General features: G+C 43.1%; 2 protein-coding genes across 4 annotated transcripts in view; both read right to left on the bottom strand.

Moving 5' to 3' along the window:
- The window catches only part of CDH23 (cadherin related 23), a 533,292-nt gene extending 529,166 nt beyond the window's left edge, over nt 1-4,126 (bottom strand). The window contains exon 1 of the mRNA XM_065551950.1: nt 4,010-4,126. The gene's annotated coding sequence lies outside the window, so the exon portion shown is untranslated. The remainder of the gene's footprint in view (nt 1-4,009) is intronic.
- The window catches only part of SLC29A3 (solute carrier family 29 member 3), a 32,384-nt gene continuing 8,840 nt past the window's right edge, over nt 983-24,526 (bottom strand). Inside the window, exons 3-7 of one of the 3 annotated variants that reach the window (XR_254816.4) lie at nt 14,650-14,732; nt 8,957-9,183; nt 7,050-7,212; nt 4,010-5,612; nt 983-1,369 (exon numbers count right to left, since the gene is read on the bottom strand). Coding sequence is in view for 1 of the 3 variants with exons in the window: in XM_005281871.5 (XP_005281928.2) it covers nt 4,934-5,612; nt 7,050-7,212; nt 8,957-9,183; nt 14,650-14,732 (1,152 nt within the window). In the remaining 2 variants the exon portion in view is untranslated. Of the gene's footprint in view, nt 5,613-7,049; nt 7,213-8,956; nt 9,184-14,649; nt 14,733-24,526 lie in introns of all 3 variants that reach the window. The other 2 variants (XR_254815.5, XM_005281871.5) reach the window with 2 other exon arrangements.

A 24,526-nucleotide genomic window follows, 5' to 3' on the forward strand; every position in this document is an offset into this window, starting at 1 on the left:
AAACACATAGTAGGGGAGGATAAATTGAGAGTGGATACAGGAGAATCACTGTAAGAGAATGCCAAGACTTTACGGAGGTCAACAGTCACATTTCAAAAGCTCTCTCAGGACAAAACAATGACAATACTCGGTTCAAATCAGAGTTCAGTATACATTTGGGCTGTGTGCATGTATATAAGCCCTCATTCTTGGCTTCTCATCCTTTGGTTCAGTAATGATACCACCAAATGTGTAACCAGTAATGGGGGAAACCGATCACAAGATGTGGCTGAAAATGCATTCCATTGATCAGTAATGGAAGTGGAAAGCTTGCTTAGACTCTGAATATGTCAAAGTAAAATTCACGCACTTCAGACTCCAGCATTTACCCAGTACTAAATTAATTTTATTAGTAATGCTATGAGACAATTAGGGTTCTGTTTCAAGAGATACCACCTCATTTCCCTTTTTAACTGTGGACAGAATCAGAGTAAGTGCAAAATAATCAGTTAATGAGCAATCCCTCTCAAGGATCGTGTTCTCTCTCAATACTATGTACCCTACTCACAATTAGGGAGATTTAAAAGAAGGAACATTGAGCAGGTGGCTTCATATTTTAAAAATCCATTGAGAACACTTTTAGACACCCATAGCAAGTATATTAAAGAACCGCAGAGCAAACCTTGAGCTGAAGTCCTTTCAGTCTTAAGCATCTGAAATAAATTTTAGCATTAGGAAGAGCGCCTTGTAACTGTCACGGAGACACCGGGCCGATGCTCTGGAACTGTTCTCTAAGAGCCAGTCAGAACTCTGGTGAAGCATGCCACTGTTGCCAGGGCAAGAAGTCTACGTGCCTTCAGCCTTCCTGTGTCTGAAATTCAGAGCATTCAGCATCCCCGTTCACCGTGTGCTCCCTGCAGCGAGTCCGCATGAGCGGGGTTCCTGGGGAAACCAAAGGGCCCTGCGCCCCAACTCTGCAGTCAGACATGACTCTCAGCCAGCATTGTAAAACGGAAGGTTTATTAGTTGACAGGTACACAGCATAGAACAGAACTTGTTAGCACTGAAATCAGTGAGTTTTAGCCAAGTCCATCTTGGGGGATCCCTGGGTCAGACGGCCTGGACTCCCCCTCTTCCAGTTCCCCACAGCAGACTGCCATGGACCCTGCTGCCTGGCCTCCGACATGCCCGTTGCTCCTCCTCCGCTCTTTGTCCTGCTTCCTGGGCAAAATGTCACTGGTTGTATTCCTTTCCTGGTTCTCAGGTTACGAAAGGCATCAACCATCACCTCCATGCAGGCAGCTGGGCAGCCTCACCTGCCTTGAGGGCCTCCGCAAAAGTCACGCACCCAATTCCCACCACCTACGCACTGGTGCAGTACACAGGGAAACTGAGATACACACAGTGTTAGTACAGGACAGTAAGACTCACATGCAACATAACAAGGTAAAAAAACCCCACTTCATCACAGTTACATTCAGCCCCGCCCAGAGCTATCAATAGGCAATATTTTAATTATGGCTTTACATTTGCAGACACAAGAGATTGTATTTAGGCATCTACCTGATCTGCAGTTGCAATCAGCTAATTAGAAGTGCTAATGCCATTGTTTGTGTCTGTACAATTGACTGCAGGTATAAAACTGGATGCTGGGTTTAAGCCTCTTTTTAAAATATCTTACCCCGAATGGAGGTTATGTACATATATTTCCCAACACAGTTCTATTCCAGGCTCAGTTTTTTTTCTGCAAAGAGAATGAAAATTATCCGATATTGCATAGGGCTTATGTGATATAGGCAAAAATGTTAGTGGGAAATAGTTACGACCACAAATGTCACTTTTATGTCTTTATCTGTTAAAGTGAATTTGAGTTCAGCTCTCCAGTGATGAGAGACTAGTGCAGTACCCTGCTACACCACACAAAGGCTCCTAAATCTTCACAACATTGCAGAGGTGACAAGCACCAGTATGAACCAAGTCCTATTTTGGTTTAAAACAATATTACACACATACCTGCGCCTTGGGCTTCTGCAGAATGGTTGTCAGTGGTAGAGGTGCATTTAAACTGTACCACCTAGTCATTTAGCTACCCTTTACAATCTAAACATGTATCAGCCTTGGCCAGGCTGTACTATATTTCCACGCAATGAAGGCCAAAGGATTAGTTCCTAGTGAAATGACAGTATTCATTTCAGTTTTTTAAAGCCTATACCATGCAAAGTCACATTCTGTAAAGCTTCTCCTTCTGCATCACATGCCCTGTAAATTTTCCACTCATGTCTGGATTTTATGTTTTAAAATTACCTATAAAGCTGAACTGTGTGTTACCCATGATCCCAGACTAAATACTGAAAAAACACTTAGTTCAGTCTCAATAACTGCTGTCAATCATGGTAGGTTATATGCTAGCCATGTATTATTCTCTATATAAAGTAATGAAAGCCAGCAGTGGGTAGACACTTTGTGAAACTCTTAGCTATCAAAACTGAACTTCAATTTTTAAAACCTTATCATCTACTGTTACTGCCCACACAGACCACAAAAAAGGAAGAGACTCCAGAACACAGGGCACTGGCTTCAGCAACTAGGCCACATTACTTTTCAATTAATATTCTGTCAAATGTTAAATAGTAAAAAAACTAAATATATCTTTCAAGTTTTAATTCTTAACTATCCACACCAAAGCCTGAAAGCCTTTAAATAACCATCACAGAAATGGCCCTGCATTGGCAGCAGCATGGCATGCGGCCACGCCACCCTGACAAATCTTATGACTTACCGGCACTAACTCTAGGTGAGTTCTAACTCCCAAGGCTATTCATCCCATAGCATCTCTATCATGAGAACTAGTTGTGGTGGCAGTTTTTTGGCACATGACCGCCGGCACATTAGGAACTCAAAGGAGAGACTAAAATCTAAAGAAGTTACCAGCTGAGGGTGAATTTGAAACAGTTATCTAGAAGCAAAAGGTTTGATATTCCTCTTTCAATTCCTTGAGACATCAAATCCTGGGACGGAAACATTTTCCATGGTTATTTTCTCCAGAGGCATTCAATTGTAATGACAAATTATAAAATTAGGCTGCTACTCAATCTCCTTTTACAGCATATATCCATCCAATTTTAGAGTAAAAATATAATCAGAAACAGATTTAGTTTAGTTTGTGCTTCATCTAAATTTCATAGATAAATTTAAAAAGCCATCCCATTTGGAGACAATCTTTTTGCTTTATAACATCTCCTTATTCTGATAACAGTATAGGCCAAATTTATCTAATGCCAGATCATCAGTGTAATCTTTCCCTTCCTTCACAGCCAGTCCACTTGAATTAATTGGGGTCTCAATGTTTTTCATACAGTGAATTTAGTAAACATAATAAAGCGCTCCCTCTAATAAATCTTTTTCTTTAATAAAATTTCCTCCTCTCAACACACATCGTAGAACTTTTAAAAATATCAGCAAAATTTATTATTACTGGATCCTTTTCAGTTTAAGATTTAATTGGTCACCATTTGGTAGGTTTGAGAAAAAACATTAGTGTCCATTCACTTGAATTTGTGAAAGTTGCCACAACATGAACCAGTTCAAAGATTTAGGTAAAAAGAGCAGCACAGGAAGTTAAAAAAAAAAAAAAAAAAAACAATTAAGCTGCTAATCATTCTACTATGCTAGTCACAGAAAAGGGCTGTTGTCAAGTCTAGTAAAGCACAAAGTATTACCCCACTCTCCAATAGTATATGCAGTTAAGAGTGAGGAGATCTAGGACATCCCCCTATCAATGCTTTGCCCAGTCTAATTTGGAATGACGCAGGCAGTGGTGTTTCCACTCTATCCCTAAGGAAACTATTCCACAGTCTGATAGACCTCATTGTTAGGAAGTTATGCCCAATATTCAGAGTTTTTCCTTGTCTTAGAAAAAGTGTATAAAATCCAAGTATTGTACTTTGCTGTGGTTTTTCCCAAGAATAACACTTCACTGCTTCGTTCCACATCATACACATACAAACAGCATTAAAATTTATACACTTACCCAATGTCAGCTGTAATAAGCAATCCTAAATAACAAAGCAGTGTTTATGTACATCATACGAGGGAAGTATTCCACAGGGAAATAGATTTCATTTTCATTTTCAAGGTCCCACAGCATTAATTCAGTAATAAAACAATTACAAATCCTCCAAGAGTGTCCTTTTAAATTGTCCAGCAGAAAATAGTGGGGCTTACTGAAGCATCTGAAAATGTTAGGTCTTGCAATGTTGGGTCCAGCAGATATATGAAAGAAGGCATAACTGTGGGTGGAAGGAAAAGAGCAACATTTGGTGCACATCCACTGGACCTAATGAGTTGTTCCTGGAGATGAAGCTTTCACACCATCACAACTGGCATTCTGGACTAACCCCCTTTGACACAGTCTGTGGGAACTTCCCACAAACCATGGGGGAGGGGGGCGCTTGTTTATTTGTTTGTGTTCTTTTACAAAACTCATTATTAGTTCACCTCTACCGTTAGTAGTAACTTGAACCAGTTTAGTCAGCCTTCTTGCTTGGGAAGCCAGCAAATAGTTAATATAAGACCAAAATGATAACAGACACGGTGACAGCGATGAATAGAGTACATATCAAGCTCCTTTTTGAGCCTAGAGAATCTCTGCAGATGCTTTGTTTCTCCCCATATTAGCTAGGCACTCCTTTTATGAGCTTCTTAATGAGGGATGCATTTCACCTGCCTTTCAGGTTCAGCAAGTAACTCCGCTGCTTTCCCTCAACTTTCTTGCCCACCTGCTTTTCAGGAGCTTGATTTCCGAGCCCCACTACACCTGATCAGGATCAGAGGTTCAGGAATGTAACTTCATAGATTCCCTGGGGAAAGGAGCGGGTTCTTCAGCCAACTGCTGGTGGCCTCAATCTGGTGCTGCCCAAGATGCTGGTAACACCCTCACCCTCCCACCTCTCTTCTATATTAGATGGACCAAAAGAATTGAGCAGGCAGATCCCAACGCCAATCCTAATGTCAGGTAAAATGTCATCACCACCCCTGTTGCCTCTGCCAACTCTTTTGGCAAGATCTTGGGGCCATAGATGATAGCTAAGGTACCCAGGTAACCATTGCTGAGTCCTAAGAGCACAATGAAGACAGCCGGGTAGACATCTTTGTTGAAGATTACCATTTTGATATGGCTCCGAGGCTGATAGTTACATAACATGAATAGGGGTAGTGACAAAGTCCTTAGGAGGACCAGAGCAGGGAGCAGTTTGCTCTTTGGGCCAGGGGCCTGGATCCAGGCGGTGATTTGCCGTCCACACCAGTCAGCAAAATTGTACAAAAGGAAACTGGTGAGGGGGATGAAGTATTTATTGCTCCATAAGCTCCCCGAGTCCTTGTTGACAGATTCTATGCTGGAGGAGATGGAAGGAAATATGATGATAGAGATGAAAAAGACATAGAAGACACAGAAGCCCAGGACAGCGGTCTTCTTCAGGATAGGACGTAGGGGTGGGATATTTTGGTCACTGGTCGCTTTGGCTGGAAATGAGCTGGTGGTGATGCCTTTTGACTCATCCACTCCCTCTAAATAACTGCTAGGCAATACACCAGCTGGGTGTGTGCTACTCTTGTGGCTTCTCATGTAATACCTGAAAGGAGAAAGGAAGGAAAACGGTCAACAACCCAATGAAATCAAGATGGACAGCTGCAATGAGAACAGAATTTGGCTGTGCAGGAAAATTTGCTGGCACCCAACAAATAAGGAATTCAGTATTTAGATTATATAGCTTGTACTGCCCACCTCATTAGAAACTGATCCCCTCCCCAGCCCAGAATCCAGAGAGAACGTTGATGTCTGCAAACTCCCTAAAACCTTGTCAACAGGGAAACGGAGAACAGAAATTCAGCACAAGCAGTGGCAATCCCCACAGTTACTGTCAGTGGATTCTATTTTAATAAAGGGCTACACATACAGACTACTTCAATGACCTTAGAATTTAATAGACACATAAGATCACATTCCTCTTCCTTGCCAAGATCCCACTCCCTACACAATATGGGCACATGTCAATCGTATCATGGGGGAGTGTACAAAATACTTGTTTCCTGTGCTCTTCACTGTACAATAAAAGAGGGCTGTGAACAAAACAAAAACATTATCTCCTGCTCCCACATGAACCTACCTACATCACCACAAATGCACTCTAACTAGTGCTTCCTATGGAATTTACTCAAATCCCATAGACTTTCCAACTCCCTTCTCCCAACCTGAATGTGTCATAATTAAACAAGAAATGCCTCTCATGCACAGAGATGCCCAGCTATTCACAGGAGGGCTTGACAGACATTTCAAAACCAATCAGGCTTGGAGAATCCAGATGTTGAGGAGTCCAAAATACTGGTATGTCCCACTGGTTACTGCATGAACCAGGGGACCTGTTTGGTTGTTATCTGTATGTTTCAGGGGGTAATCTGAATAAGAGTTAGTTTAACTACTTCTGATTAAGCAGTTCTAGAGCTGCTTATGTGGTTTCAGTCATTCCCCTCCCCCTCTTCCTCACAAAAGTAGCTTTTCAGAAACTCAAGACAAGCTGCAAAACCTCCAGTTTCTGTTTGTGGTTTCTGTCAAATCAGGAAGATCATATGAAAGAGACCCAGCGAAGGAACTGAACACAAGCAGCAGGACAGCAAAGCACAGGGTGTGTTGCATGGCCCTCCGAGCAGGGTAGGAGAGAAGGGGGATTCTTGCAACAATCAGACAAGCATGTGAGCAAATAACATAAAAGGCAAGATTGCTGAATGGCAGGAGAAATGGGCATCACATAAGACTATGATTTTCCTGACCCTTTACACTACACAATGAAAGAGAAAGTAGGTCCCCAGCTACCCCATTTGCACTGCTGTTCTTATTGCTGGCTTTTCACACCTCAACATACTACAATCATGTACTTTGTAGCTCTTATTAGGGAGAAAAATACCTCTCTACCTGCACCTGAGGCATATTCACCACATCCAAAGTCTATATCAGGTGAACCGTGCTTAGGATATTTGCATAGTCAATGGCCTGGTGGCTTGACAGGCTTTACCTGGAGTATTCCAACTTGGGAAGAATCAGGTATACCACAATGCAGACAATGATGAAGACATCTGCTGTCAGGAAGTAGGCCAAGGCGCTGTCTGTAACATCAGCTGCTGCTGCCAGGTCCACCACCGATGCCACAGCACTGACTGTGCCTCCCATGGCCTGACCTGCATGGGGGAGAAAAAGCAAGAATTCAGTGTCAAAGCAGCATGTAATAATGCCCAGCTTATACTGGATCAGCCAGGCCCAGACACTTGGGTAGACAGCAGCTTCAAAGCTGAAATAGAGGGCAGGAATTAGAGAGACGAAGGTAAGAGGCTTGCACCTAGGAATTTCAGAAACCATTTTTAACTGAAATGTATAGGCAAACTTCAGTGCTCTTGGAACAGAGCCATTGATAGTATTGGCCAGAGCCATACACAGAGCTGGCAAGTGCTGTGCAAGTGCTCACACACAACTTAGCCAATGCATTTTAATCCTAACCGATGAACACGGCTTGAATTCCAGCGCCAGGTCTCTCGATACAAGGCAGCCAATCGCTGCAAGCTGTATGGTGGTTTTTCTACATCCCAAAACTCCCAAATATTTGGCTAGCTGGAAACCTCTAAACTCATTTCGTCTGACCCAAGCCTCACTGTAGTCTCGGCCTCCAGAGGTGAAAAGCCAGTGCATTAACACGTTGGATCATCTAGTTACCCCAGCAGCCTCGAAAGGGAAAGCCCATCTGCATGTTTGGTATTGCCTCTACTTCTATGTTGGTCTCAAATCAGTTATTTATTGGATCACAACCCCTACTGTGTACCAGTTGTGTAGTGAAATGGGAGCTCCGCTTTCCATCCATCCGTCTCCCCCCTCCAGCAAGGGTACACAAATACATTACATTGTGGGGGCCAGGTGGGTCTGGTGTGCTGGGCTTTAATGTGGATTTCCTATGCCTAGTTTCAGAGGGTAGAGTGTTAGTTACCGGATCAGAAACCCAAGCTTGGTTTTCTAAAATTGGGAGTTTGATAGTCTCTCTCTTTTACCTCCCAAAATGCAAATCAAGTTGCCAATACCACATACACATTTTTTACAACAGGAAAAGCCACATCTGAGACAAGCTAATTTCCCTCACCGTGAAAAAAAAAATCATTAAAACATTCCTGCCTTGGCCCAAGGAAGTATTTCTGAAGTCACTGTCTTGATTTCTTCCCCCTCATCTCTCTCTTAACATTCTAAATGCACTGCAGGGTAGGTATCAACAACAGCCAAACCTCCAGGGACCTCATCACTCATGACTCTCAGCGTGTCCCTCATCAGTTATGGAAATGAGCATAAATGTGGAATATAAAAAGAGAGACAATGCGAAGTTTAATATTTCCTGAGATATAAACAAATGTGGAACTAAAGAATGTTCTTCCCCCTATAGAAAAATCAACTCTGTGGTCCTTTGTCTCACATTGTTTAGGGGAAATTCACCTACAGGATATGGATACCAAGGATCTGGTATTCTCCTTGTCTCTTTTGAGAGAAGGAATACTATTTTATACAGTGAAGTACGGCAGTCTACAAAACATTTACAGAAACTAGAGAGTCAACTCACATGACTGGCTGTTTTTCTTCCTTGGGAACTTCCCTTTATCTCAGTCTACAGATTATTATTTTTTTTAAATAAAGGAAAGGTCATGTTACTTCAGCCAACATGCAGACCTCATTATCACGTCTAAATGCAAGATGCAGCAAAACCTCCACCAAGATGGAGCATGTGCTACAGAACCGAAAGCACGGGTCACAAAACTAAACCCCATGATTCTAAGCAGTTTCTAAGCTCTCGTCAGTCTGTTTCTCAGTGAGTGGGTAGTTTTCCATTGAAAAAGCTAATTATTTACTTACTGCCACCGATTCCATTTTGAATATCAGAGAGAGATTAACCTGAAATCAACGCCTGCGAATTCTTCATGGGGAAACAGCCTGTCAGGCCAAAGATGCTGCTGGAGAAGATGGTCGAGGCGCTGCTGACTATAACCACGCAAACTATGGTTATGACAAAAAAACGCTGTGTCCATGTGGATGTGTCCATTTTCACCAGCACAGTGATCACCATGAAGACAGCCAGCATGACAGCCAAGGAGGACAGAATGCGGATGCTGGCAGATACCCTACAGAAGAAATGCAATGGTTTGGGTTTTTTTTAAAATGAGACCCCCCCCACCTCCTATCTATTTTAGTCACAGAAATCTATTATTCATAACTTCTATTACGGTAGTGTCTAGATGCCCCAGCTGAGATCAGGGTCCGATTGTGCTAGGCACTGTACACACATAGTAAGAGACAGTTTCTGAGGCGCTCACAATTTAAACACACAGACTATGGGGAAGGGGAGTGGAAACAGAGCTGGGGGAGGTGAAGTGATTTGCCCCAAGTTAGCAAACTGGCAGAAGAACCCAGGTCTCCTGGCTCCCAGTATAGTGCCCTATGCACTAGACCATACTGCCTCTCCTTACATGTGACTCACCTTCAAATGCCTATAGGCTGGCACAATCTACTCTATTCTACATATTTCATTTTTAAAAACCCTAGTCACTGAAAAGTTTCCAGACAAATACAATAATGGCTATCATTTTGTAACTTTGAAACTCTTGGGTGGAAAAGGGTACAGAAATGCAAAGTACTCTACAAACTAAGTAATTTTCACAACTCAAGCTAAGGACCTTTGCTTTAAAGGTAGCCAAGAAGTGCCATGTGCTAGTAGTACTGACTGCTGTCAAAATGCAGCATACAAGTGTGTAGCTGTCACCCTGTCCCACTTTTTAGAGCACACACTCAAGATGCCACACCACAACATGGGAACTTGGGAACTGACAATGGAGTTGTTTTGGAAGCACAAACGACAGCCTAGAAATGCATACTCTGGCTAAGGCAGGCTGCTGATGTGCCAGCCAACTGGGAGATAATACAAGAGCACAAAGGAAGCCAGGTGCCTAGAGAAATGAAGCCAGTGTAGAAGTTGCTATGAACTAATTCCTCTGGGGTGGGAAGGTCCAAGAAAAAGGGGAGAAATAAAAAGTAATTATTTTAAAGTGTTTTGATATCAAGTTGATGACTTCCACATCTTCCATCAGTGCTTATTCAACTCAATAAGTCTATAAACCCAACCAAGCTGTAAATATCTATTTCTAGCAGAAACAGGAGATATTCCCCTCAGAAGAGCAACACACAGCAGCAACAAAGTCTGCTTGGGGAATACGGCAGGCTGGGTGAAAGCAATCATATGCTTGTCACTACAAGATAATTAGTTGCCTGAACAGGAAGGTTACTTATTATAGACACACAAGACTTTATCAGCTCACCTTCAGGGCAGAGGTGGGATGAAGGAAAAAGGAAGAAAAAGAAAAGCTAAGCTAGCAATCAAGATCTAGAGATGAAGTGTTGAAATATATTCCTTTCATCCTCAGATACAAGGTCTCCTGTACTAAACCTTATTCTCCGAGGCAGGTCTCCCAGGGACCACAATATGGTGCATCATGCCTCATAGTTACCCAAACGACAAATACTGTAGTCTGACTGGCCCATTTTTAGGAGGATGAAGGACTCCTGACAAATATGCCTTGTGTGCATGGAACACCTTTTTGAAAAGTAATTAAAACACAAATAATTATATCTGGTCAAACAGGAGCACGGATATGAATACAAGTGTATTCACGCACCCACAAGGAGTCAGCAGTACCTGGTTTTGTTGTTCTCTCCCAAATGATGTACAAGAAAAACTTTCATGATCTCATATGTGTTGGTATCCACAGACAGTGCCACTACTTTAAAACAGCAATAATGGTTAGCTCTCAAAGATGCTGTTATACTGAAGGTGGAGCATATGCTAGCCAGACATGCTGCATAATATTTGAACCACAGGGAACCGATTTGCTCAGAATTCTTCATAATGTTAATCTGCCTCATGAGTATTTATGATGTTGAAAATTTAACATAATAAAACACTTATTGATTATAGATGCACCAGTCAGAAGAATCTGTGATATGCAGGAGATAGATGCTACATTTAAATGTAATGCATTAAATACATAATAGTTTAGTGAAATGGATACATTAGCAGTCTGAATGATATGCAAGAAAAACAAGAGCTATTTTCTGAAGTTCTCCTTTGCTTTCTTTCCCTTTCCCCTGTTTGCATGCAACATGCTAAAATAGGTAACAACTGAGCACCTATTTTAGGAATTTATCACTTGGCTAATAATTACTATGGTATTAACGGTGAACATTAAAGTACCTACTCAATATGAAGTAGGTACTGTACACATACATACTCACCTCCTGCCATTGTGCACTGATATGGCTCATCTTCAGACTAATTTCCATTCTTTCTTCAGTGATTAGAACTCACAGAATAAGACAGATAAAAGGGACTGGCACACAGGCAAACACCGTAGGTACAGAAAATAGAACTATAGTTGCCAGTCAACAGGGAATCAAGACAAGTACAGCGCTATAGTTCCCTCTAAAAGATTTTCTCCTAGTGGGTGGGGAAACCTTTGCCCTGTGTCTCAGATTCTCTTGGCAGGGGGTAAACTGGTCAATGGGAACAAGGCGGAGCTTCCTGCAGCAGGGAAAGGTACCCTGAGGCGCAGAGCCGGCTCTAACTTTTTTGCTGCCCCAAGCAGCAAAAAAAAGCGCTCCTCCCCCCCCCCCCCGCCAAGCGCCACGCCGCCGGAGCCTGCCCTCCCCGCCGAGCGCCGCGCCGCCGGACCCCCCCCCCCCAGCGCCGCGCCCTGCGCTGCCCCCCCACCGCTGCTGCGCCGCCAGAGCGCCCCCCCCGCCGAGCACCACGCCGCCGGAGCACCCCCCCCGCCGCGGAATGCTGCGCCGCACCGCGCCGAACCGTGCTGCCCCCCGCCACCCCAAGATTGGCCGCCCCTTATCAGGTGCCGCCCCAAGCATGTGCTTGGTTGCCTGGTGCCTGGAGCCGGCCCTGCTGAGGCGAGTCTGAAGTGAGGGTAGCAATCCCACAACCCCCCTACAATAGTTTTGCAACCGCCCCAGAACTTCTTTTCGGTCAGGACCCCCATGGTTACAAAACTGTGAAATTTCAGCTGTAAACATCTGCAAATGTGAAATTGACTAATTTTCAAATCCTATGGCTGTGAAATTGACCAGACTGGACCATGAATTTGGTGGGGCCCTACTTATAAACTAGAGTAGCATTCAGAACACAGATTTAGTAAAAACTAAGCGCGCGAAAGAACAAGGGTTCTGACTCAGGCCATGTGGCGGTAAGAAGGACTGGAGAGGCATCGACCCACAAAGCCTATTATACCGTGGGGTGGGAGCACAAGGGGATGCACGGCACATGTGCGGATCAAAGGGCACTGCTAAGAAAGCCTTCTGGCTCCGGTGCATGGTGTGCATGCACACCCCACATTTGGAATACTGTAGTAGGGTGATCACCCCGCTTCTGCCTGAAGGTGAGGTGAGGCGAGCCACCGGCCTGCAGAGGAGGTGCCACGCTGGTGGGTCGGCGCCCCGCCACACGTGGTGGAGAATGTGGGCACGCAGTTCGCCCCTGATACAAAGGGCAGGGCAGGGACTGTGGGACTATTGCCCAGATCTGAGAGGGAAAACGTGAAGGTGGTGAAGATGGACTGGTACTGGAGAGTCTGTGTGGTCCGGCTCGCCGAGCAGCAAGCGGGACTGATTCAGCTGCTGTGGGGCAGGGCACATAGATCTCATTGGGGGCCAGGCACCTGGGGCTGGAGGCTGGTGCCAGGGCCTAAAGACTGTTTCGCCTGTGGGCGACTGGGACACTACCAACAGGAGTGCCCCTACTGGGGACCCTACCTGGACAAGGAAGAAACTGAAGGCGCGCCCCCTGTGAGGGTAACAAGGGGGCCCCCGAACATGTTGGGCCTGTAAAGAGCCCGGGCACACAAGAAGGGGGTGCCCTCAGGGGACTTGCTGGGCTCAGGCTAGCCCTGAGGGAAGGGTTAAGCCTGAAACAGACAGTGGGAAGGCCGTGGCCAAGGGAAGGCACAAGAGGTGCTTCCAGTGCCACAATGAGGGCCATATAAAAAGGCACTGCCCCCTAAAAGAAAGGGGGAGCACTGACAGAGGGGCCCAGTCTGAGCCTGACCAGGCTGGAGGGACAGGGAAGGCTGGGGGCCCAAACCAGGAACTGTCAGGGGCAGAGAGGCCCCAGATAAACCAGGGAACCCACACGGGATCCAGGAGGGCTACGGTGGGATCTCAGAGAGGGGAACCCACGTGGGAGCTGAGAGGGCTATGGTGGGGACCCAGACTGTTATAGAGGGAAGCAGGTGGCTCCACATAGTGGAGAGCCCGCAGCAGGAGAGGGATTCCCTGCGAGCCCAGTTGCGAGGGGCACTGGGGCAATAGGGATCCCCCCTGCACATTCTTAAGGGGGAGGGTGTGTAGCAGGGTGGTCACCCCGCTTCTGCCTGAAGGGGATAAAGCAGCCCTGGAGAGGGCTGCAGCAGGGAAAGCTAGACTCATTGGGGAAACAGCCACAGCTGGGGTCACGCCCCAATCAGGCCACAACTGGCCCTATAAAAGGGCTGTGAGCCATAAACTCAAAAAGGACACACTCTCTCTAGCTTCTGAGAGAGAAGGACCTGGATGCTTGGGAGCTGAGACGGGTACCTGAGGTGGAGCAGGGCTGGGAAAGGGCAGAGGGAGCTAGGGAGCTCCAGCCTGATAAAACTCCAGGCTGCAGGCCTTGGTGAAGGCCTATGAAAGGGTACTGGGGCTGCAGAGAGGCAGCCCAGAGATAGGCAAAGGCAGCAGGTCCTAACCCCCCTTGCCGATGAAGAGTGGTTTACAGACTGCAGTCCACCCCAGTGAGTGGGGGCTAGATGATGACTGGCAGTAGCCACTGAGGCAAGGTGGGGCTAGAGGGTTGGAGGTTCCCCTGGGAGGGGAGACCCAGAGACAGTGGGTTGCTGCTGGGGGCAGAACCCTGAAGTAGAGAGGTACCGGGGTCCGGGAGGGACACGGGGGCCAGCGGCGGGCGAGCCACCAACCTGCAGAGGGCACTCTGGGCTGGAAAGAGTAATTCCCAAGACGACCAGCAGGAGACGCCACGCCGGTGAGTCATCACCCCACCACAAATACATATAGGGACCATCATTCAAAGAAGAATCACTGATTCCAGGGACCTGTACTATGTTATAAACTACAGTAGCATTCAGAACACAGATTTCACAGGGAAATGTAACAAGGAACTTAATACTGTATTTGACCTTTTTCTACAGTGGGCTGTTATTTCTCTGAAAAAATATCATCACCCAAGAGAACATATACATGAGTTTGTGCACAGAAATGTATCTGTGCCTGGTTTAATACCTAAGAGGTGTCTTGAGTGGGCTTTGCTGTGGCGACAGAACAGCAGAGTGAGTCTCTTTCCTAAGCAGTTTAGCTAACATTTTTTTCTGGTTAAATGTAGTTCCCCCTTAGATGTTTCAGCTTGACTTCAAGCCCACTGCTGTGCTAGCACTAAAAACTAGAGAAAAGGGTGGAGTGATTGGACTGCAGAGGGAGCAGGCAAGCCTTCAAATGGTGGTGCTTAATGCATCCTGGACTGGAGATGTAACTGCACTTACCTGTTGACTAGCACAAAGTTTCCAATCAGGCAGAGCACTGAAGGCACAGTTGAGGCAATGGAAATGTAACTTTCAAAGTAGTCCTGCAAAAAGCAACAAAGGCATTTAAAACCAAAATCAGAAACAAATCTAGCTACACACTACCTCAAAAACCTCTTATACAAGTAGCAGCGAGCAAATCAAGAACACCAAGACAAAGCTCTGAGCTGCCATACCATCATAATGCCTGGGGGCCTACAGACTGAGCTGCAATTTACCAAACTTATTTCTAATGCACTTGTCTTAATCTTCCAGTTCATTACTGTGTTGGCTACCATAAACAGTATGAGCTACTAAAATATTTACTGCATTAGTATCTATCAAGGCTGATTCTCCACTCTGGCACTTCAAGTGCAGAAGGTGGGGGCCCGCAAGGATTCAAAAAATTAATTATGGCCACTCCAGGCTTGTATTAAACTCCCAAGGTTACAGTTTCTCTCTGATCTTGGATGGGTAGATGCTGCCACCACCCAAATGCAAACCCCTTGGAACCCAGGAAGGCACACTTGGGAATTCCTTCCTGTGCGGTACCCTCAAGCCCTTTCTCTCTCTCTCTCTCTCTCACACACACACACACACACACACACACAACCGGGAAGAGCTGAGAAAGAAAAGAAAGGAAATTAGCTGTTGACCCCAGCCAATTAAACAGCATATGCACAAGCCTCCTAGGACACAAAAATCCAATCCTGTTCTTTAAAAAGGTAAATTTTATTAAAAACAAAAAGAAAGAAAATATATCTGGAACTTAGGCTTTTGCTAGATTTTTAAAAGAACAATTCCAAAAATTAAGCACCCAAAATAGCTTTCTTGGGGGTTCAACTTAAAGTTTAGAAGCAAACAAAACCATCTGGGGTTAGCACAGAAGAGTCCACTAGCCATAAGAAATAAACCTAATCGTGTCTTTCTAAACATTCCTGATCTGCTTACACATTTGGGTTGTTAAAAGTAGTTCTAGATATGATCTGATGATCTTCATATCTGGCTTAAAGCTTCTCATAGCATAACTGCTCCCTGTTCCCCTCTTTCCCTGAGAACAACAGACAGACAGACAAAGGGAAGTTTTTTCCCAATTTTAAGAAGTCCTAGCCCTCTCATTGGCTCTTTTGGTCAGGTGCCCACTCCTTTCCTTTTACCTGTGAGCTTGTTAACCCTTTACAGGTAAAGCAAGTAAAGAACAACCACCAAGAGGGATTCCATAGCCAACTGGCTGGCTGGGTGTCCACAAAAGGGAGCTATCCCCCCTCTCAATTATCACATTATCCCTCTGGGATGTGTGTAGTACGGTGATTTGTTCAACCCTGGCAGGGTACAGTAAGTATGTGCATCTGGGGAAGTGAAACAACAGGTCAGGTCCCCCTAATCCAGGGGTAGGCAACCTATGGCACGCGTGCTGAAGGCGGCACGTGAGCTGATTTTCAGTGGCACTCACACTGCCCGGGTCCTGGCCACCGGTCCAGGGGGGCTCTGCATTTTCATTTAATTTTAAATGAAGCTTCTTAAATATTTTAAAAACCTTATTTACTTTACATACAACAATAGTTTAGTTATATATTATAGACTTATAGAAAGAGACCTTCTAAAAATGTTAAAATGTATTACTGGCACGCGAAACCTTAAATTAGAGTGAATAAATGAAGACTCTGCACACCACTTCTGAAAGATTGCCGACCCCCGCCCTAATCTAACAAGGGTTTAATCAATGGCTGAAACAGCACAAGCGACTAAATATATTCATATTCTTTAAGACAGAGTGGCTGATTCTAGAATGGCTCAAATGATCACTGACTTCTAGTGTATTAACCAGGCTAGACTCTGCATTCCAAGCCCTGGTGGGCCAAGCAATGGCTGTTGTGGTGTGTTCTCCCACCCCAACTTTGTCACTATATACTGCCCAAGAAAGTTCACTCAGAACATAGTTGTCCTCTCTATTACTTACAATATGGCATGACATTTAACTGCCAAATACATTTCTCTCTCCATCATAGCACATGCTCCAAAGCATTTTATAAATTAGATGGTGAAGGCAGATTGGAAACTTTCTTTTACCTGGTCTCATAACTCAAGAGCAAAGGGACATTTAATGAAACTGAAAGATGGCAAATTCAAAACTGAAAAAATAAAATACTTGTTTATATGACATACATACACAGTGAAACTGTGGAACTCATTGCCACACAATGCTACTAAGGCCAAGAGTTTAGTAGGATTCAGAAAAAGATTAGACGTTTATGTGACTAACAATAATATCCAGCATAAAAACAAACAAAAGTTGTGGAAGAGCTATAACCCCTCAAGCTTCAGGACTTAAACCAACCTCTAGCTACAGAGGGTTAGAAGCAAACTAAAGGTTTTCCTGGGCAATTAATCCCATACCTGCCTAGTACACAGTTTCCTATACCCTCCCCCTGCAGCAGGAACAGGACACTGGATTAGATGGACCACTGGTCTGATCCAGTATGGGAAATCCCATATGTTCCTGCACTGCAAATGGAATGACTAATTGACTGAGCAGCCAGCAAGGACATCTCATTAAGAAGTCTTAATGATTTAGAGCACCTCTGTATTTGTGTGGAAAGCTTGTGTATATGCAGACAATCAGGTAGCGATTTGTCAGGCCCTCCAATCCCATGGCCAGGAGCATAAATGGGACTGACGAGGAAAGGGTGGATTGATTTAAATTGCAGTGCTTTAAATCACTAATGTTTAATATCACCAAGCAAGAAACCTTGATTTAAAAAATTGATTTTAATCATATTTTGTACTGGTACTTTTAATTATTTTCCTATAGCTTACTTCTCATTAGCTGGGAACCATTAAAACATGGTGTCAAGTATCAGAGGGGTAGCCGTGTTAGTCTGGATCTGTAAAAAGCAACAAAGAGTCCTGTGGCACCTTATAGACTAACAGACGTATTGGAGCATAAGCATAAGCAACAGGTGCGACTGACAAAGTGGGTATTCACCCACGAAAGCTTATGCTCCAATACGTCTGTTAGTCTATAAGGTGCCACAGGACTCTTTGTCGCTTATTAAAAGATGTTGATTTGCAAATAAATATAGCCTTTACACCCCATGTGGTGGGTTGTGTTTTTTTGCTAAAACAGGACCATATACTATAGCTATACACATTTACTTTAAAAAAATATAGCGCTTAACATACATTTATTCAGATTCTTAATTTTTATATTTTTATCATGTTAAAAAATGGTGAATGATGCACTTCTTAGTGACTGTGACAAATCACAGTAAAAAAGTAGTCACCTAATCTCAATTTGGACAGAAATTTAAATTCAATTAAACTGCACAAAAACAGTATTTTAATTGTTTTACTAGTTCAATAAAACTACCTTAAATAAGGGGGATACATCAGAAAAAAAGTTTATCAGAAAGTTTACTAAAACATGTTGTGCATTTAAAACTAACTGATTTATTAAACAAAGAAAGTATTGTCTGTAGTTAGCGAAGTGAACTGATTGTTTCTGGTTACCATGTCCTCCAAGATTTTAAAACAAGTAGATCTCATCCTTTCACACCTAGTTTTTAATTCATAGATTGGAAGAGGAAAACAAGCTTTCCTGCTTTTTCAACATTCAATTGGTTTCTTAACTTAAAAAGAATTAGTCACTGAACTGAACTAGTTGTATATACTGAAATGAAGAAATTATTCTCTCTGCACTTATAGAAGAGGCTATTGCTGTCCAAAGCTGGTTTAGCACTTCAACAAACTCTGGTTCCAGGTGCTTAGCCAGTGACTTCCACCACTTCAGTGCTGTGATTTTCTTTAAAACTTGATAGCAAATATAACACTGCTTAATATTATTTTTTGTTTTTAATATAAATGATTTTAATAGATCATAGGCTTAACATAGGTTTTCATCACTTCAAATTTAATTTTAAATAGGTTTATTTAAAAAATAAATTTTAAATTAAAAATCTGTATTTTTTTTTTAAATCATTGATTTTATCCAACCCTGGTCAATAAGTACTTTCCTCCCACCCCAATTTCCCTGCTAACACTACAAAGCTATGGTATGGAGCAATTTACAGAGCTGTTATTACATGCTGGGCTGCCAGAGGTCACTTTGTTTCAGGCCAGCATTGTCTATAGTCTAGTATATTTCCACATCCATGAGAATTAGCAGCTATTAATCTGGGATTGTATTATTTGCCAGAGAGAGAGACAAACAAACAGGCAAGGAGAAGGTGACTAGGAAAGAAAATGAAGCTTTTAATTGGAGACCTTTGAACTTCCACTGCAAGAATTCTCAAGGCAGAACCAAGAGTATGTAGAAACAGACAGAAGACTCAAATTAATTTCAACTTTCCATTCCTTCTCCCCCTTCTCCTAATAGCAGTGGATGCCTTTTATTAGGATTCCTTCATTTTTTTAAAACCTTAGCTGTTTAAGAAGAGTCTTCACCCAAAACTACGGTGTATCACAGATGTACCTCTTTGGTTCCATCCCCAAAAGAACGTTGGTTGCCATCTATCAAAAGATCGTCTCCTTCAACAGCACTGCACCTATTCACATTGGCCTCCATGGAGAGCACATATGCCCAGCTCAGAACTAATCTGATATCTATCTCAGATACATATGTGGCCCCCATTGCCATAGTACCATAACACCTCACCATCTTTAACGTATTTATCCTCATGACATCCCTGTGAGTAGGGAGGGTCTATTAGCCCTATTTTATAGATGGGGAAATGAGGCAGAGAGAAACTAAGTGGGTATCCTTAATCCTAGACTAACCATTGGACCTACCTTCCTTCCCTTCACAAACACTGATGTAAATGAGGCCTTTTGTCTGGAGCACATGACTGGTAGCCACAATCTGCAGAGTTTCTAATCCTCTGATGTTTATTTTCTCTTTGGCCTTGAGCAAATCCGTTAACCACTTTGCCTCAGTTTCTCCACCTATCAAATGGGAATAATGACGCTTACTTGACTCACAGGTGTGTTGGAGGATTCATTTATATGGAAGTACTATACAAAAGTATTATTGTTAATTAACTAAACTGAAAGTTTGCAATGATTAATCAAACCTGTTTCTTCCCTCTCTACCCACAGTTATTTGGGCCCTGCAGAAGACGTACCCTGTAACACTAAGCATCTGCAGCTAGAAAGAAGGCATGTAGAACACACCAGACACACACACTCTATGTGAAAGGGCCAAAGACTTGGACTCAAATGTACCTTTACTGTATTTGCTCATGTATCATCTAAGCCCTCGTCTACACTACACAGAGGCAGCCTGGACTCTCAGCTCCACACATTCCCCCTCTTAGGTCAGTGGAAGTGCTCTTAGTGAAGACACTCACCACCAACCGAAGGAGGGTAGTGTGAACACGAATAGTGATTACTGTGGTGGCTGTAAGTCGACCTAATATAGGTTGACTTAAGTTTTTGGTGCAGACATGCCCTGAGTAACTTGGCTGACATTTAGGTCAATATTTGCAAGTCTGACATACAGAGGTGAAACCAGGCAACAATATCAATGAGACACAGAAAGCAAAAATGACTACAATGAAGGCAATGATTTTTGTGCCAACATCACAGATCAGTTTTTATATTTGAATTCATTTTATGTGTTATTATGCTGTTAAAACACTCATTACTTTCCCCCTTTTTTAGGGTGCAGAATTATTGTTTTATTTCGATAGCTTTGCTGTCTCAGCTAATAGAAAGGCTTATGTGTAGGTCATCATGTGGAGAAGTATATACAGGAAGTGGAAATGGTTATATAATTCTTTGTTAGCTATGTACAAAGATGGTGCCATATTATGGCCAAGAATTAGAAGGTACTTGGCATATTTTCCCTTTACCTGAAATGTTCCTTATTTCTGAGAGTTTGAACCATAGTCTTTTACTCAATTTATGTGCATATTCATTTACTTTTTCCCATAAAGAGTTTTACTGTAAGCAGCAAAGAATCTAATAATCACTGTTTACGATTTCACACAGAGAGCAAGACACAAATACATGAATCTACTATAGCTGTAGTATGAATGAACAGACTCCAAACACAAAGCTGTGGGAAATGGAATGTGGTACAGGAGAGTACAATTACAAGAAAAATGTAAATTTAATTGTTAAAATTTAGCCTTGTTTGTGGATTTTTTTAAAGGGATGCTGTCACCATAACTATCGCTCTCATATTTAGTTTTGTGAAAACAAGCCTTTATTAAACTTTTGACCAGTGAAATGTTTCCACATTTTAGAAAATCCAATTAAAGTAGCTGGATTTCAACACTGTAGGGAAGCGCTCATCTGTTTTACACATACTGTAAAATTTTCAAAGTGCCTAAGTGACTTAGGATCTTAACTGCCATTGACTTAGATGCTTTGAAATTTTTACTCCACAACACTAAGCACAGATCCTGCTGTTCAAGGCCCTAAAAACCTGATATAAAAGAAATTTGATTGCTAGCATCCATGCCAAAAAAGTGTATAAAGCAGAGTACAAACACTACCAAGTACTGTGCATTGAATTCTTCAAATTTTTTCACTTTGAATAATCTAAGGGGTTATTAACATTGACTGTGTTAATTTAAAACATAATATGCTATAGCATCACAGATGCTAGAGACAGAAATAGGTCTACAGCATTACATGCTCCAAGGACAAGGATGGCACCTCACAGAACATTTGCTAGTACCCTGACCAGCCTAGTGTTAAATATCTTCAGGGATGGATCTTCCATGACTTTCCATAGAAGACTATTTCCCAGACTATTACATTTTGCTGTTGGGAAATTACCATCTTCTATGCCCCAGAATTCAGCCTAATATTTTCCTTTTCTGAATGTCATGATTGCTTCTACTCATAACCCCTTAGTCCCTCTTAAATAAGCCTTCCCCCAGCATTGGTGTTTATATTCTTCACATATCTGTAGATTTATATTCTGTCCCTCCACCCCTGCCCAGCTTCCTAGTTCAGCTACACTGTATACATTTCGTTCTTACTGTTTCCTGGTTAGGCCCATATATATGTTTCTCTTCTCTGAGCTTCACTCAGTTTGTCTACAGCAGAGCCCAATACAATATTCCAGTCATGGTGTCACCAGAACAGGGGGGCGGGGGGAGGGCTGTCACCTCTCCATTCTGTGATGCAATGACTACGTATGCAGCACAAAACAAGCTTTTTCCTCTTCAAAGCAAAATGAGAATGCCAAGCAGCCAGCTGGGCTGATTTCAATCACATTTATAAAAGGAGGGAGGGGACTTTTCTCCAATCTCCTATATAGTTCACATCAACCCAGAAGGAACTAAATCACCAGCATTCTAAAATCTATGAGAACTGAGGTTTATAATGGAGAGGATGACCAATATTAATTACAGCATCTTCCAACACAATACTGCGATCTCTGCATATGCGTGATGTTATTCAAACAGCATACTGGGGACTTTAAAACAAAACAAAACACCAAAGTAGCAAATTAGTCACTAGCTTCAGCAGACTCTGCTCTGTGCTGCCAAAATGCTTCTGCAAAGTAGTTTTTATTCAGCTCCAGCCTAAACTCGGCAGCAGAGGCAGCTGGCTCCAGCTGAGCTAGAAAAGCAATTCAGGCCCAGGGTGGCGGCTCAAGGCACTAGAGCGTTACCTGGATCACAGGGCATGAAATTAGCAGCAGCAAGCAGGTTGGAGCCAAGAATAGTTTGCAGTTGTAAACTCATCTTTCAATAGCAGAGTTGTGCTTCTGATGACTCTGCAGGGGTAGCACACCACTCCTACCCCAAAAGCCTGGGTAGTATCAGCTCCAAAGCAGGCAACACTGGAAAACCCTGTTGCAAGGGAGTCAACACCATGCCACTTGCCTGACAGGAGGATTCATGCCCCTAGTGACCAGAACTAGACTCCTTTCAAATATGACATACAGAAATGAGCATCCTAATAAAAAGCAATGATGGTCCTCAGACTAAAGCACAGGACTGGGAGTCAAGGAAACTTGGGTTCTCCTCCCATCTTTCCCACTGACTTCCTGAGCAAGTTAGGTAATCTCTCTGTGCTGTAGTCCCTCCACCTGTAAAACAATACTTCCTTCTCTCTCAGGCATGTTGTAAAGCTTAATTTAGGTTTCTACAGTACTTTGAAATCCTCAGATGGAAGTCAGTGTAATTAATCGTATTTTACACTAAATTCCAAACAGAGCCTTTTATCTTTAGGTTACAGGCTTGATCCAGCCCATAATCTTGGTGCCTTAAAATTCAATGGCCAAGATTTTCTTACCAATGCCCAAATGACAACTACAGGAATTGTTGGGTTCTTGGTGCTTTTGAAAATCAGCCCATTTGTTTAGGTGCCTACATACAAATTTATCAGCCTAACTTTAGGCACCCAAGTTTTGAAAATGTTGGCCCAAATGTCCAGAAGGGGGATTCCTGCCTGATCATTGTAAAAAGGCACATCCTTCCTGCAAGAGAGGTGGGATTTTAAGGCTCCAGGACTGTAGATTGGTAGTAACCAAAGGCTACTACCATCTGAGGATGGTTGGTGCAAAATATGGTTGCCAGCCCTTGACGACTATGGAACTAGATTGAGACCACAAAATCTGCCTTACCAAACCACCATTTACAGTCTCAGCAAACACACAAGAATAAAATGGGCACGGAGACTGGACTACCCCTTCCACTCCTAGAGATATCTCCTCCAAGTCATGAGGACAGCACAAGGTGGGATACTGGAAGCCTGCACTGCTGCCGACTATGCTATATTTAGCCTGTAGATAGAGGATTTCATCCTTCAGGTCTGGCAAGCCACCACCTTTCACAGTTGTCAAAATTCACTCAGAGTGGGATTTTCAAAAGTGAGTAAGGAGCACAAATCCAGTTGCTTCTCAAGGGGGCAAATGATTTAGGTATATGAATAAAGGGGATCTGTGCTCCAAATTCACGTAGGAGATTTTGAAAATCTCACTAGTATTCAAAAAGAAAATCCATTTCCTTGTTTGAATTCGACCCTCCTGCAATCTGACGTGGTTGAATGCAGCGGAGAGGAAGGCTTTCCGGGCAAATATCAAGCCGTCAGCAACTATATTGCAACCATCACACCCTAGTTATTTCTATTTGCTTAAATATCCATAGAAACCTCACCCACATGAATGAGTTAGTCACCCATGAGCTTCTAATAAACCATGACATAGCACTTCACGCTGATCCCCAGAGTTTGTTATTTAAGGAGCTTTAGGAACCGAAACAATGACCACACAAGGACTTCAAACCAAAATTAAATTAGTCAAACTGGCAAGAGCTAGATTTCCATGAGAACTGGTTGGAATCTTTTCTGCTATTTTCAAAGCTCAGCTCCACTTCTCAGTACATAGGTTGTAACACCTAAGAGGTTGCTAGCCATCACTGGTGAGTGGCAAACCTGCTCCCATTCCTTATGCACAGGCATATGCTGAGATGGATTTGCTCAGCCTCTTTGCAACTGGTCCTTCTCAGACGCCACATAAATTGCTGCACTATTTCCTGAAGTGCTGCAAGGACTAGTGCGAAGTATTCTGGGGTGAATCTGAGGAAAGCCAGTTGCAAATGACTGAACATTAATTTATTTACTTATTGGCATATCTATAGCACTAATCCCACAGTGTCCAAGCACCTATGGGTTCACAATATGAAAGGGAGAAAAATGTTGATATTCTGGCATGAACATGTTAAGTCATTTCACTATAATGGCTGAAAAAACTAAGAAATGGGTTTGCTTTTCTGGAAATTAAATGTAGATTATAGACGTAAATACTGAAATTAATTTGGAGGATGAAGACATACGAGCTGACTCTCATCACAATTCTCAAAGTCAGTGTCATGTTCCACAAGGGCAGAATGTGGAATGA

This window comes from Chrysemys picta, chromosome 7, assembly GCF_011386835.1.
Source record: "Chrysemys picta bellii isolate R12L10 chromosome 7, ASM1138683v2, whole genome shotgun sequence".
Taxonomy (NCBI): domain Eukaryota; kingdom Metazoa; phylum Chordata; order Testudines; family Emydidae; genus Chrysemys; species Chrysemys picta.